We start from the raw sequence: 15,470 nt of genomic DNA, 5'->3' as shown, positions 1-15,470 counted from the left end.
CTTAAGAGACATTTATATGAGTACTCTTATGCAACTCTTCAAAAGCCAGTCTTTTCAGAAAAAGAAACATCCAGAGAAGAGTGTTGTTAGCGCATAAACCTCAGCATTGAGATGTGTTGGAGGCGGGTAAGCCTTGTTTTCATTATCGACTTATTACCAGCCAGCATTCACACGGCCCGGCCAATCAATTTTGGGAGTGCATTTTTCGCCACAGGGGAAAATATTTCACCCGTGCTGACAATCTCTCAACCCAAAGGTATGAGGGAATTGACTACCCACATTTTCAATACAAGAATCGACCCTCAGACAAGGCAATATGGGGTTGCAGGATTTCATAAGAGAGACCATATCAAGGTGAGGTGAATGCACATAAAAACATTGGGCGACACTCTCTTTAAACACAATTCATGCATTTGGACAGTGGTTTTCTTGATTTACAGTAAATGGGACCCGGGATGCCAGGATACTGTAGCTGGGGGGGGTTAGGCTTGAAAGTGAAAAATAAAATATATCCATAAGTTATGTGAAGGTAAGAACATTATGCTGTTACTGTGCCTTATTGGGCTGTGTTTTCTAATCCTTCCCTATATGAAACTAGGAAAAGCTTCAACCAGATAAAACACACACTTTCATAGCCCTCGCACACAGTACTGAAAGAGGGCCAAAGGTCAAATGAAACCAAAAAAACTATACGAGTTTATGAAATGTGTTTCCTGCAAATACACTGGCAATCAGTGGGATGCGTTTTTCACATAATTGCATAGAACTACAGTATGGCTTGCATATCAGATGCATTTGGCTGGCCATTATCAACCTTTCATTTTTAGTAGTTGCTCTTATCCAGAGCAATGTACCGGAGCAACTAGGGTTTAAGTGACTTGTTCAAGGGCACATCAACACATTTTTCACCTCGTCGACCGGCCTAACACTCTTAACCGCTAGGCTACCTGCTGCCCACGCCCTCGAGTGAGCGTGGGGAAAAGTGTACCGACCATTATACCCAAAATGGAAACAGGAAGATACAGAGGGCTTTTAAAATGGTGTCATTTGAGAGAAAAATGAGGCTTGGCTCCTTCCTCAAGTCAAAGAGCTATACACTATCTGCCCTTGTCTGCTAAATGGAAATCTATAATGTTTGACATTGAAGCCCTTAAGAATTGTATTAGCCTATCATGTAGGCTTCTGGAGCTAGCGTTAAGGTAGTAGAGATAACTTTTCTTACAGAGTAGAATACTGAGAATAAAATCAATTTTGCTTTAGAAATCCACCAAGGACACAGTCTAAAAAGATCAATCATTGACATGAATCATTTGTTGTTAAACAATGAACAGTAGCATACACTTCCTTTTTTATCTTGCCTCTGTACAAGACAGAACGAGAATATAAATCCTGCAGTGTGCGCACATACATACAACTTCATTACTTGTTTGTCATTTAGTAAATCAGAAGGACACGAATGGATTCCCAGCTCAAGACACCATATTTACATTGACATTGTAGTCATTTAGCAGACGCTCTTAGACCACAGCAACTTATAGGAGATATTAGGGTTACGTGTCATGCTCAAGGGCACATTGGCAGACATTGGTAGATTTCCCTTAGTTGGCTTAGGGATTCAAACCAGCAACCTTTCTGTTAATGGCCCAACACTCTTAACCACTAGGCTACCTGCCACTCATTAAAGGTTCACCAACCCACTGTTGGGCTGCTGATAACAATGATAACACTTAAGCTATGTGCTTTCGAGAACATTCACAGCTCACACTAACAAAGCTTTCGTCTCCGTAAAAGGTGCAAGATTAATGTCAAGCATGTGGGGATGGTTCCTTATATAGCCTCTAGCAGGGTTACTAAAGTACTATTTGAGAAGGTCCAGTCGTTTTCCTCGTTAGCTAAGGTCCGGATGAATATTGTTATTTATCGGCATAGTAACAAACCACCACCTCACAACTCATGCAACCCCAAGCTGTCTACTGTATATAATACCATACATCTCCCAGTGTTTGGAAAGAGAAGACCATTGTGAAATAATAATGAGAAAAAAAGGGAAGGCCACTAAATAAATGAAACACGGGACTGAGCAATGTTGAAATAATCCATCAAGTTGAACAGTGTAAAGACCACATAAAGTAGTGGTTGTAGTAGCTTTCCAGGTTGGTATCGTATGGTTATGAATGAGTATTCATTTACTGAGGCAACACATGTCATTGCTACGGTGGCCCTGCGGCGCAATTACCCCAAAACAACAATGAAAAAAGTGGATAGAAACAAAATTAACTTAAATGATCGCATTGCAAACTGGATGAACTTGACACAAACACAATTGACTTAGCACAAACAAAATGCTAATTGGCCACAAAAGGTCACTTAATGATAGGCGACACAAATATTGACAAGATTTATAGAACTTGTACATGCATGCAAAACTGTATCCAACTCCAATGGAGAGAGTGAAGGGTGATAATTGTGTGGGTCACAGTTGTTGTTTCGATGTTTGTGGGTCAGGACCAACTACATAAACACAGCTGGTAGGTGGCACCCTTAGACTTTTCAAGGGCAGGGCTTGCATGCCTTGTCAAGTAGCAAATCACACCAGCGGGCATTAGATCAGCACTCGGTTTGTGTGTATGAATGTCAATGTGTTTCCCCACTGAGCTAAAGCCTACCACGAGCATTCACGTTTCAGGCAAGAATTTCCCTCAAATAACATCTAAAACTCCTCAGAACCTTGCACAACAGGCGCAAGACCAAGGGGGTTGAGTTGTAAAAGTTTGCACCAAAGTTACCAGTGAGTGCGCTCCAGGCATACTGTAACTTTACACCTCAGCGTCTACTCAATTGTCTCAGGTGGTCTCTGATATGACCAAGTCTGCAGAAGAGAGATGGAGGAACAGTTTACCCTGGGTGGGTAGGGTAGTAAGTACCCTGGGACCCACGTGTTTGGGTCCCCAGATGGCTCATGGTTTTGGGGGAACGAGGGGAAATGCAGGGGAGTTGCTAGTTCTTTGTTGTTTCATAAACCCCTTTTACTATCCTGTGAGTATCCTGTAGGTCAAGAAGACCTCGATTTTCCTGGAAAGCAGGCGAGAACACAAAGTTTGAATGAAGTTTGTGTCCAGTTTTTCTTTTCGCTGTCTTGTGACCTGATTCTGTCAAAAGTTAAGTGTAAGGGAGCTATGAAGGGTGTTGTGGTGTTAACATCTTACCCCTCTGAGGATGGTCTTACTAGGCAATACTGGGTATACAGTACACCGCTTATGCTGTCTATATAAGCTTGATCTAGTCCTGGCTTTAAAAGTCCTGTGTTTGGAATTGTAGGTTACACGTTGAGGGTGTCAAAGTAATAATTATCTCATATACAGAGCCTTCAGAAAGTATTCATACCCCTTGACTTATTACACATTTTATTGTGATACAGCCTGAATTCAAAATGGATTAAATAGTATTTTTTCTCACCCATCGCCACACAATACCCCATAATGACGAAGTAAAAACATGTTTTTAGATATTTTTTGCTCATTTATTGAAAATGAAATACAGACATATCAAATTTACATAAGTATTCACACCCCTGAGTCAATACATGTTAGTATCACCTTTGACAGCGATTACAGCTGTGAGTCTATCTGGGTAAGTCTCTAAGAGCTTTGAACACCTGGAATATTGAACAATATTTCCACATTATTCTTTTAAAAATTCTTCAAGCTGTGTCAAGTTGGTTGTTGATTATTGCCAGACAGCCATTTTCAAGTCTTGCCATAGATTAAAGCCGATTTAAGTCAAAACTGTAGTGTAACTCCAGTGTATATTTGGCCTTGTGCTTTAGGTCATTGTCCTGCTGAAAGGAAAATGTGTCTCCCAGTGTCTGTTGGAAAGCAGACTGAACCAGGTTTTCCTCTAGGATTTTGCCTGTGGTTAGCTCTACTCCTTCTCTTTTTTATCCTAAAATACTCCCTAGTCCCTGTCGATGACATGCATACACAACATGAGGCAGCCACCACCATGCTTTTTTACCCATCTACCAATAGCTACCCTTCTTTGCGTAGCACATGCTCCAGCAGGTATATCTCACTGGTCATCCCCAAAGCCAACACCTCCTTTGGCCGCCTTTCCTTCCAGTTCTCTGCTGCCAATGACTGGAACGAATTGCAAAAATCGCTGAAGTTGGAGACTTATATCTCCCTCACTAGCTTTAAGCATCCGCTGTCTGAGCAGCTTACCGATCACTGCAGCTGTACACAGCCCATCCAATCTACCGACCTCATCCCCATATTGTTATTAGTTACTTTTTTGCACACCAGTATTTCTACTTGCACATCATCATCTGCACATCTACACTCTTGCCTTACATCCTCATGTCATTTGCCCACACTGTATATAGACTTTTTCTATTTTGTTATTGACTCTACATTTGTTTATTCCTAATGTAACTCTGTGTTGTTGTTTGTGTCGCATTGCTTTGCTTCATCTTGGCCAGGTCGCAGTTGTTAATGAGAACTTGTTCTCAACTGGCCTACCTGGTGAAATAAAGGTGAAAAAAAAAATTAATCTAATTTAACATTTTTGGAAAACCTCCATGATCTTTGTGGTTGACTGAGGGACTTTACAGATAATTCTATGTGTGGGGTACATAGATGAGGTAGTTATTCAAAATTCGTGTGAGTGAGTCTAACTTATTATGCGACTTTAAGCACATTTTTATCTCCTTAACTTATTTAGACTTGCCACTCAAGACATTTCAGCTTTGTCTTTTTAAAGAATTTGTAAACATTTCTAGAAACATAATTCCACTTAGACATTATGGGGTGTTGTGTGTAGGCCAGTGACACAACATTTAATCCATTTAATTTCAGGCTGTAACAACCAAATATGGAAAAAGTGTAAATACTTTCTGAAGGCACTGTATTTTACAAATGCATAATCATGGATATTGCAGTAATTCTAATATACTATACCTCAGATATTTGTTTGTCAGACAATCTCCATATAAGCTATTACACTTAACAAATATTTAAACGCAACATGTAAAGTGTTGGTCCCATGTTTCATGAGCTGAAAATACCTGAACATTTCCATACACACAAAAAAGCTTATTTCTCTAAAATTGTGTGCACAAATTGGTTTACATCCCTGTTAGTGAGCATTTCTCCTTTGCCAAGATATCAAGATGTTGATTAAACTGCAAGATATCCTTTTCCAAGATATCAAGAAGCTGATTAAACAGCACGATCATTACACAGATGCATCTTGTGCTGGGGACAAAGGGACACTCTAAAATATGCATTTTTTCACACGACACAATGCCACAGATGTCCTAAATTTTGAGTGAGCATGCAATTGGCATGCTGACTGCAGGATTGCCCACCACAGCTGTTGCCAGATAATTGAATGTTAATTTCTCTACCATAAGCCGCCTACAACATCGTTTAAGAGAATTTGGCATTATGTCCAACCGGTCTCACAACTACATGTATGGCGTTGTGTGGGCGAACGGTTTGCTGATGTCAACGTTGTGAACAGAGTGCCCCATGGTGGCGGTGGGGTTATGGAATGGGCAGGTATAAGCTACGGACAACGTACAAAATTGCATTTAGCGATGGCAATTTGAATGCACAGAGATACCATGACGAGATCCTGAGGCTCATTGTCGTGCCATTCATCCGCCGCCATCACCTCATGTTTTAGCATGATCATGCGCTGCCCCATGGCGCAAGGATCTCTACATAATTCCTGGAAGCTAAAAATGTCCCAGTTCTTCCATGGCCTGCGTACTCTGTTGAATCAACTTCAAACCTAATCACTAAACCAATCAAGGTGTCTGCTGTACAGACACAAAGTTCGACGTAGACAATATTTATTTGGAGCCTTTGTTGTTTCGCAAAGTTAGTGCTAATTAAAACACTTTTGTGTTCTTGTCAACCCCCCCCCCCCACACTGCTTTTTCACACTGCATGAGGCCATATAGAGTACAGTAATTATGCTCAGAATGGTTATAGTATGTTGCACCATTAAACGGCTTCCCTTATTTCAGCCCTATTGTCTGCTAATCAAAATATGGTTGTGAGCCGTGCAGAGTGGAAATGCAGTGTGTTCACGCTATCCTTGAAACCCCAGAGACTGTTGGGAGGTTACAGATGTCAACACTAATTGGACATAGTGATTAAATGGCAAAGTAATGAAGAATGGCTGGGTCCCAAACAAAGAAACATCCTACTGCTGCCCTTTATACAGTGCAGTGACTCGCCCTAGCACATGTGAGGAGACCAGATGAAAGAAATGTGTATAGAGATTCAGTAATATTGCTTTAATTTGTCAGGTCCTTCCAGAGTGATGAAGGCAAATCTACAAGGGCAGGGAGAATGTGGGAAGTTTTCAGTTTGGAATCAAGCCAATTGACTAAAATGTAAGCCACCACACAAACAATAACATCTTCACTTCAGATCACACAACGCGCAACAGATTGCTGCATGTTTTGCTTTTCACAGAGAACAGAGTTCACACTGCACCTAAAGTTGTTAAGAGCTCGATTTAGAGGAGAGCGTTTGATCAAGGCCAGCGAAGACAGGTAAAGTGGTCAAGCCGGCTGAAAGAGACAGCTAAAATGTTTTCTGTATCGATTCCATCAAAACGCAGGGGCTAGAGAACCCGCAAAAACGTCCACTTACATTCTGTGAGGTGAGGTCAAGTTCATCTCGGTCATGGTGACACACAGTGAGGGAAAAAAGTATTTCATCCCCTGCTGATTTTGTACGTTTGCCCACTGTTAAAAAATGATCCGTCTATCATTTTAATGGTAGGTTTATTTGAACAGTGAGAGACAGAATAACAACAAAAAAATCTAGGAAAACACATTTTAAAAATGTTATAAATTTATTTGCATTTTAATGAGGGAAATAAGTATTTGACCCCCTCTCAATCAGAAAGATTTCTGGCTCCCAGGTGTATTTTATACAGGTAATGAATGACCTGAGATTAAGAGCACACTCTTAAAGGGAGTGCTCCTAATCTAAACTTGTTACCTGTATAAAAGACACCTGTCCACAGAAGCAATCAATCAGATTCCAAACTCTCCACCATGGCCAAGACCAAAGAGTTCTCCAAGGATGTCAGGGACAAGATTGTAGACCTACACAAGGCTGGAATGGGCTACAAGACCATCGCCAAGCAGCTTGGTGAGAAGGTAACAACAGTTGGTGCGATTATTCGCAAATGGAAGAAACACAAAAGTACTGTCAATCTCCCTCGGCCTGGGGCTACATGCAAGATCTCACCTCGTGGAGTTTCAATGATCATGAGAAAAGTGAGGAATCAGCCCAGAACTACACGGGAGGATCTTGTCAAGGATCTCAAGGCAGCTGGGACCATAGTCACTAAGAAAACAATTGGTAACACACTACGCAGTGAAGGACTGAAATCCTGCAGCGCCCGCAAGGTCCCCCTGCACAAGAAAGCACATATACATGCCCGTCTGAAGTTTGCCAATGAAAATTTGAATGATTCAGAGGACAACTGGGTGAAAGTGTTGTGGTCAGATGAGACCAAAATGGAGCTCTTTGGCATCAACTCAACTCGCCGTGTTTGGAGGAGGAATGCTGCCTATGACCCCAAGAACACCATCCCTACCGTCAAACATGGAGGTGGAAACATTATGCTTTGGAGGTGTTTTTCTGCTAAGGGGACAGGACAACTTCACCGCATCAAAGGGACGATGGACGGGGCCATGTACCGTCAAATCTTGAGTGAGAACCTCCTTCCCTCAGCCAGGGTATTGACAATGGGTCGTGGATGGGTATTCCAGCATGACAATGACCCAAAACACACGGCCATGGCAACAAAGGAGTGGCTCAAGAAGAAGCACATTAAGGTCCTGGAGTGGCCTAGCCAGTCTCCAGACCTTAATCCCATAGAAAATCCGTGGAGGGAGATGAAGGTTTGAGTTGCCAAACGTCAGCCTCGAAACCTTAATAACTTGGAGAAGATCTGCAAAGAGGAGTGGGACAAAATCCCTCCTGAGATGTGTGCAAACCTGGTGGCCAACTACAAGAAATGTCTGACCTCTGTGATTGCCAACAAAATTTTTCCACCAAGTCATGATTTGCAGAGGGGTCAAATACTTATTTCCCTAATTAAAATGCAAATCAATTTATTACATTTTTGACATGCGTTTTTCTGGATTTTTTTGTTGTTATTTTTGTCTCTCACTGTTCAAATAAACCTACCATTAAAATTATAGACTGATAATTTATTTGTCAGTGGGCAAACATTCAAAATCAGCAGGGGATCAAATACTTTTTTCCCTCACTGTAAATCTCACTGAGAGACCAGAGAGCTCATCTCAATTGTGAGGAGAATGAAACCTACTAAAGCCAAATAGAAAAATGTCCAATGAATATTGTCAGCATGTTGGTGTGCTGATATGATTGGTCTGTGTTTACGTCAATCAATATCAAAATAGAGTAAAATCTCACAAAATTGTTACTCTATGACAGTGCACTTCTCTACATATGGGTTTGAATGGGTCTGAGATGACTCAGTGTATCTGTATTAATTTGATAAACTTGTGAAATGAACTCATCCATGAGAAGAAAATCATAACTCATTTGTGGAATGCAACCCCAGCCGCACGTGAAATTCCTTACAATGACTCATCTCGTCAAGGTCGGGGAAGGAAATATATGTGGAAAATCAAGCTACTGACTGAGAAGTTTTAACAGCGGCATCTCCGCTGATGTATTTTAAAGAGTTGCAATCTGAGGTGGCAATCTGATGCCCCAGGCCGATGCCCTGGCTCGGAATTCCTGAACAGTTTGGAAGAATTGGTCAGACGTGAGGAGATTGGGTTGCTATTGTCAGGAGTCTGGGATGAGGTCGGCAATGCGAGAAACAACCTTCATACTGCGTCTGACGATAAAGACGAGCAGTGTTGGACATATGACCACATCGGTCTGAATAAAGCCCTGTTCGGACATCTAAATAATTGGCCAAAGGTCTCGTTCTGGGAACTACTGATCCGAGAGAAAGCCAAACTCTGGCCGCTCGGAGGGGTTATAAATGTCTTACTCGTAAAGATTGATGTTCAAAAAGACTCTCCTACCACCCTCAGATGCTCACCTTGGAGCGATGATTCGCACCCAAGACTGAGACGTCTAGGACACAGGGCCAAAATTGCTTAGAATAGAGACTGTTCCAGATTACATTTATCAGGCCAGTTTTTTAAAAAGCTTTCCTGTGTTCTGCCCCTGACACTGGCTGAGCGTGAACCATAGATCAGGATTTTGACCTGAGCGGGTAATAAGTTAAAGAGCTATAGCCTCGACAATGGACAAAAGCTAGTCAAAAGCTGTGAGACACTGTCCTGATTGGGAATGTGCCCAACTACAATAACTGCCTAACTGTAGAGGAGTGATGGGTCTGGCTTCTGCTGAGAGGCCACTCTCATTGAACATGCAAGACCAAATGTCACCTTAAAACAGTCTTAGCGAAAGAGGAGAGAAAAAAAAAGCTCTAGAGGTAGGGGAAGGGGTCTTAAAAATGTTTTGATGGGAGATTCCATAGGGACAAGGCGTCAGGGGACAACATGGTGACAATTAAGAGCCGCCTCAGGCATTAGAGAACTTATCAGCCCTTATTTCCAGTCTCCTGTGGTGGGGGGCTAATGGGTAGACTTCCCCTATGCACATCACAGTGTCTCTGGGTAGTGTCCACAGGGACCAGGGCCACTCGGGATGCGGTGTCATAGGCTGTGGGCCTACCCATTTGTCACCAGACAATTTGGGTCAAGTTAATTCTGGGTCATCTCATTACGGTTCTTAACAGAGGTGACAAAGACCTTTTTATTGTACACTTGCCGCTCTAAAGAACCTTGTGTGACCCGATTGTTCGTTAGTCATTAAATAGTATATCGAATGCATTTGAGGTGTGACCTAATTGTTCCTTTAGTACTCATCCTTGAGTATTCTCGAGTGAGGTACACTGTGTGGCCAAAAGTATGTGGACACGTGCTCATCGAGCATCTCATTCCAAAATCATGGGCATTAATATGGAGTTGGTCACCCCTTTGGTGCTATAACAGTGTCCACTCTTCTGGGAAGGCTTTCCACTAGATGTTGGAACGTTGCTGCAGGGACTTGCTTCCATTTAGCCACAAAATCATTAGTGAGGTCGGGCACTGATGTTGGGAGATTAGGCCTGGCTCGAAATTGGACTTACAATTCATCCAAAAGGTGTTTGATGGGGGTCGAGGTCAGGGCTCAGTGCAGGCCAGTCAAATTCTTCCACACACCGATCTCAGCAAACCATTTCTGGATGGACCTCGCTTTGTGAATGGGGGAATTGTCATGTGAAACAGGAAATGGCCTTCCCCAAACTATAATGACATTGTAGCTGTAGCGTTAAGATTTCCCTTCACTGGAACTAAGATGCCTAGCCAGAACCATGAAAAACAGCCCCAGAACATTATTCCTCATCCACCAAACTTTACAGTTGGCACTATGCATTCAGTTAGGTAGCGTTCTCCTGGCAACCGACAAACCCAGTTTTGTTCATCGGACTGCCAGATGGTGAAGTGTGATTCATCACTCCAGAGAACGCGTTTCACTGCTCCAGTGTCCAATGGCGGCGAGCCAACGCTCTGGATAACATAAAACAGCTCTGCTAGGGCGAGTAAAATGGTCAGAGTGAACAGTTCTCTCATTTGCGTCTGGAAGTAGCTAGCAAGCTGGCCAACGTTAGCCAGTTAGCTTGGGTGCTTGACTGCTGTTGTTAGGTCAGAATGCTCGGGTCAACCGTACTCCTCAGCCAGAGCATCCAGTGTGCTCTATGAACGCTCCGAGAGCAAAATGCTTTTAATTTACAAACTGACAATCTGAAAACGTTCTGAGTTTAAGAACACCCAGAGCACACTCTGGCACTCTAGATGACATTTATGACCACACCCATAGTATAAACCAGCCCTCTTGAAATCTTTGGTTGTTAAAGTACATGGCCTCACATGTGAATCCTTCAAGAGACGGTGGGTCTAAAGCTTAACGAGGGTGTAAACAATGCTGAATGGGTGTACTGTAGACAAAGAAGAGCTCTCCAGTAAGTGTACCAAAACATTCCAAGGGCCATGTCTCAAAAATTAGGTCCAAAGTTGATCAACTTTCAAAGCATAATTACTTTCCCATTGTTCCTCAAATATAGTGTATGACATACCATATACCAAGTCTCTACTTTAATAAAATGTAACAATTACTTTTTATAATCATCTAAATTTGCAACATAAGACGGAATCGAGCCCGGTCGGTCACATACAGTTGAAGTCGGAAGTTTACATACACCTTTGCCTAATACACTTAAACTCACCTTTTCACAATTCCTGACATTTAAACCTAGTAAAAATTCCCTGTCTTAGGTCAGTTAGGATCACCACTTTATTTTAAGAATGTGAAATGTCAGAATAATAGCAGAGAGAATAATTTATTTCAGGTTTTATTTCTTTCATCACATTCCCAGAAGTTGAGTCAGAAGTTTACATACACTCAATGAGTATTTGGTAGCATTGCCTTTAAATTGTTTAACTTGGATCAAATGTTTCAGGTTGCCTTCCACAATAAGTTGGGTTAATTTTGGCCCATTCCTGCTGACAGACCTAGTGTAACTGAGTCAGGTTTGAAGGCCTCCTTGCTCGCACACGCCTTTTCAGTTCTGCCCACACATTTCGATAGGATTGAGGTTAGGGCTTTGTGATGGCCATGGAGGGAGTGACTTTGCTGTCCTTAAGCCATTTTGCCACAACTTAGGAAGTATGCTTGGGTCCATAAGGAAGATGCATTTACGACCAAGCTGTAACTTCCTGACTAATGTCTTGAGATGTTGCTTGAATATATCCACATGATTTTCCGTCTTCATGATGCCATCTATTTTGTGAAGTGCACCAGTCCCTCCTGCAGAAAAGCACCCCCCACAACATGATGCTAAAACCCCTGTGCATCACGTTTGGGATGGTATTCTTCGGCTTGCAAGCCTCCCCCTTTTTCCTCCAAACATAACGATGGTCATTATGGCCAAACAGTTCCATTTTTGTTTCATCAGACCAGAGGACATTTTTCCAAAAAGTATGAACTTTGTCCTAATGCGCAGTTGCAAACCGTAGTCTGGCTTTTTATGGTGGTTTTGGAACAGTGGCTTCTTCCTTGCTGAGCGGCCTTTCAGGTTATGTCGATATAGGACTCGTTTTACTGTGGATATAGATACTATTGTACCCGTTTCCTCCAGCATCTTCACAAAGTCCTTTGCTGTTGTTCTGGGATTTATTAGCACTTTTCGCACCAAAGTACGTTCATCTCTAGGAGACACGTCTCCTTCCTGAGCAGTATGACGGCTGCTTGGTCCCGTGGTGTTTATACTTGTGTACTATTGTTTGTACAGATGAACGTGGTACCTTCAGGCATTTGGAAGTTGCTCCCAAGGATGAACCAGACTTGTGTATTCTTGGCTGATTTATTTGGATTTTCCCTTGATGTCAAGCAAAGAGGCACTAAGTTTGAAGGTAGGCCTTGAAATACATCCACAGGTACACTCTAGATGACATTTATGACCACACCCATAGTATAAACCAGCCCTCTTGAAATCTTTGGTTGTTAAAGTACATGGCCTCACATGTGAATCCTTCAAGAGACGGTGGGTCTAAAGCTTAACGAGGGTGTAAACAATGCTGAATGGGTGTACTGTAGACAAAGAAGAGCTCTCCAGTAAGTGTACCAAAACATTCCAAGGGCCATGTCTCAAAAATTAGGTCCAAAGTTGATCAACTTTCAAAGCATAATTACTTTCCCATTGTTCCTCAAATATAGTGTATGACATACCATATACCAAGTCTCTACTTTAATAAAATGTAACAATTACTTTTTATAATCATCTAAATTTGCAACATAAGACGGAATCGAGCCCGGTCGGTCACATACAGTTGAAGTCGGAAGTTTACATACACCTTTGCCTAATACACTTAAACTCACCTTTTCACAATTCCTGACATTTAAACCTAGTAAAAATTCCCTGTCTTAGGTCAGTTAGGATCACCACTTTATTTTAAGAATGTGAAATGTCAGAATAATAGCAGAGAGAATAATTTATTTCAGGTTTTATTTCTTTCATCACATTCCCAGAAGTTGAGTCAGAAGTTTACATACACTCAATGAGTATTTGGTAGCATTGCCTTTAAATTGTTTAACTTGGATCAAATGTTTCAGGTTGCCTTCCACAATAAGTTGGGTTAATTTTGGCCCATTCCTGCTGACAGACCTAGTGTAACTGAGTCAGGTTTGAAGGCCTCCTTGCTCGCACACGCCTTTTCAGTTCTGCCCACACATTTCGATAGGATTGAGGTTAGGGCTTTGTGATGGCCATGGAGTGACTTTGCTGTCCTTAAGCCATTTTGCCACAACTTAGGAAGTATGCTTGGGTCCATAAGGAAGATGCATTTACGACCAAGCTGTAACTTCCTGACTAATGTCTTGAGATGTTGCTTGAATATATCCACATGATTTTCCGTCTTCATGATGCCATCTATTTTGTGAAGTGCACCAGTCCCTCCTGCAGAAAAGCACCCCCCACAACATGATGCTAAAACCCCTGTGCATCACGTTTGGGATGGTATTCTTCGGCTTGCAAGCCTCCCCCTTTTTCCTCCAAACATAACGATGGTCATTATGGCCAAACAGTTCCATTTTTGTTTCATCAGACCAGAGGACATTTTTCCAAAAAGTATGAACTTTGTCCTAATGCGCAGTTGCAAACCGTAGTCTGGCTTTTTTATGGTGGTTTTGGAACAGTGGCTTCTTCCTTGCTGAGCGGCCTTTCAGGTTATGTCGATATAGGACTCGTTTTACTGTGGATATAGATACTATTGTACCCGTTTCCTCCAGCATCTTCACAAAGTCCTTTGCTGTTGTTCTGGGATTTATTAGCACTTTTCGCACCAAAGTACGTTCATCTCTAGGAGACACGTCTCCTTCCTGAGCAGTATGACGGCTGCTTGGTCCCGTGGTGTTTATACTTGTGTACTATTGTTTGTACAGATGAACGTGGTACCTTCAGGCATTTGGAAGTTGCTCCCAAGGATGAACCAGACTTGTGTATTCTTGGCTGATTTATTTGGATTTTCCCTTGATGTCAAGCAAAGAGGCACTAAGTTTGAAGGTAGGCCTTGAAATACATCCACAGGTACACCTCCAATTAACTCAAATGATGTCAATTAGCCTATCAGAAGCTTCTAAAGCCATGATCTCATTTTCTGGAATTTTCCAAGCTGTTTAATGGCACAGTCAACTTAGTGTATGTAAACTTCTGACCCACTGGAATTGTGATACAGTGAATTATAAGTGAAATAATCTGTCTGTAAACAATTGTTGGAAAAATTCCTTGTGTCATGCACAAAGTTGCCAAAACTATGGTTTGTTAACAAGAAATGTGTGGAGTGGTTGAAAAACGAGTTTTAAAGACTCCAACCTAAGTGTATGTAAACTTCCCGACTTCAACCGTATGTACAATGTGGACCAAGAGGAAAGCACTTAAAATGATTAATTAAAACACTTGTTTCCAAAGTGGTCCTCAAATGGTAAGAACGGTCTAAGAATGGAAACACGAGTCTGACTACATGGATATTTGGAGTGGGACATTTATGGGGAGACAGAAAAGAGACAATGCATGTTCTCTTAATTCCATTTTGGATGCGTGGTTAAACTGGCCCACTTACGTTCTTGAAGCCTCGGTAGAGGATCTGCAGCTCCTTGCGGTTGAAGCGGGTCAGGGCCTCCAGTTGCTCCAGGCCCTCGGGGCGATGGCGGACGGCTGAAAGCTCCAACTCATCCTCCACGCTGTCTGGAGAGGAGGAAGAAGGAGTGAGACATTCAGAAGCTGACGATAACTGACTACATTTCACCCATAAGAGAAAGGAGTGTGTGCTGTCCTTATAAGCTCAGCAAAAAAATAAACGTCCCTTTTTTCAGGACCCTGTCCTTCAAAGATAATTAGTAAAAATCCAAAAAACTTTACAGATCTTCATTGTAAAGGGTTTAAACACGGTTTCCCATGCTTGTTCAATAAACCATAAACAATGAATGAACATGCACCTGTGGAACGGTCGTTAAGACACTAACAGCTTACAGACAGTAGGCAATTAAGGTCACAGTTATGAAAACTTAGGACACTAAAGAGGCCTTTCTACTGACTCTGAAAAACACAACAAAAAAAGATGTCCAGGGTCCCTGCTCATCTGCGTGAACATGCCTTAGGCATGCTGCCATGAGGCATGAGGAGTGGAGATGTGGCAAGGACAATAAATTGCAATGTCCATACTGTGAGACGCCTAAGACAGTGCTACAGGACCGTCAGCTGAGAGTCCTCGCAGTGGCAGACCACATGTAACAACACCTGCACAGGATCAGTACATCCGAACAACACAATGGTACAGGATGGCAACAACAACT

General features: G+C 42.1%; 1 protein-coding gene across 4 annotated transcripts in view; it reads right to left on the bottom strand.

Moving 5' to 3' along the window:
• Window positions 1-15,470, bottom strand: part of LOC118391978 (Kv channel-interacting protein 4-like) — a 239,256-nt gene that overhangs the window by 13,802 nt on the left and 209,984 nt on the right. For 3 of the 4 annotated variants that reach the window (XM_035783508.2, XM_035783507.2, XM_035783506.2), the window contains exon 2: window positions 14,738-14,862. In XM_035783508.2, the coding sequence (XP_035639401.1) occupies window positions 14,738-14,862 (125 nt within the window). The remainder of the gene's footprint in view (window positions 1-14,737; window positions 14,863-15,470) is intronic. The other variant, XM_052459510.1, reaches the window with a different exon arrangement.

The sequence above is a fragment of the Oncorhynchus keta genome, chromosome 13 (assembly GCF_023373465.1).
Source record: "Oncorhynchus keta strain PuntledgeMale-10-30-2019 chromosome 13, Oket_V2, whole genome shotgun sequence".
NCBI lineage: Eukaryota > Metazoa > Chordata > Actinopteri > Salmoniformes > Salmonidae > Oncorhynchus > Oncorhynchus keta.
The sequence above is the reverse complement of the archived record's forward strand: the minus strand, read 5'-3'. Positions and strand labels throughout refer to the sequence as shown.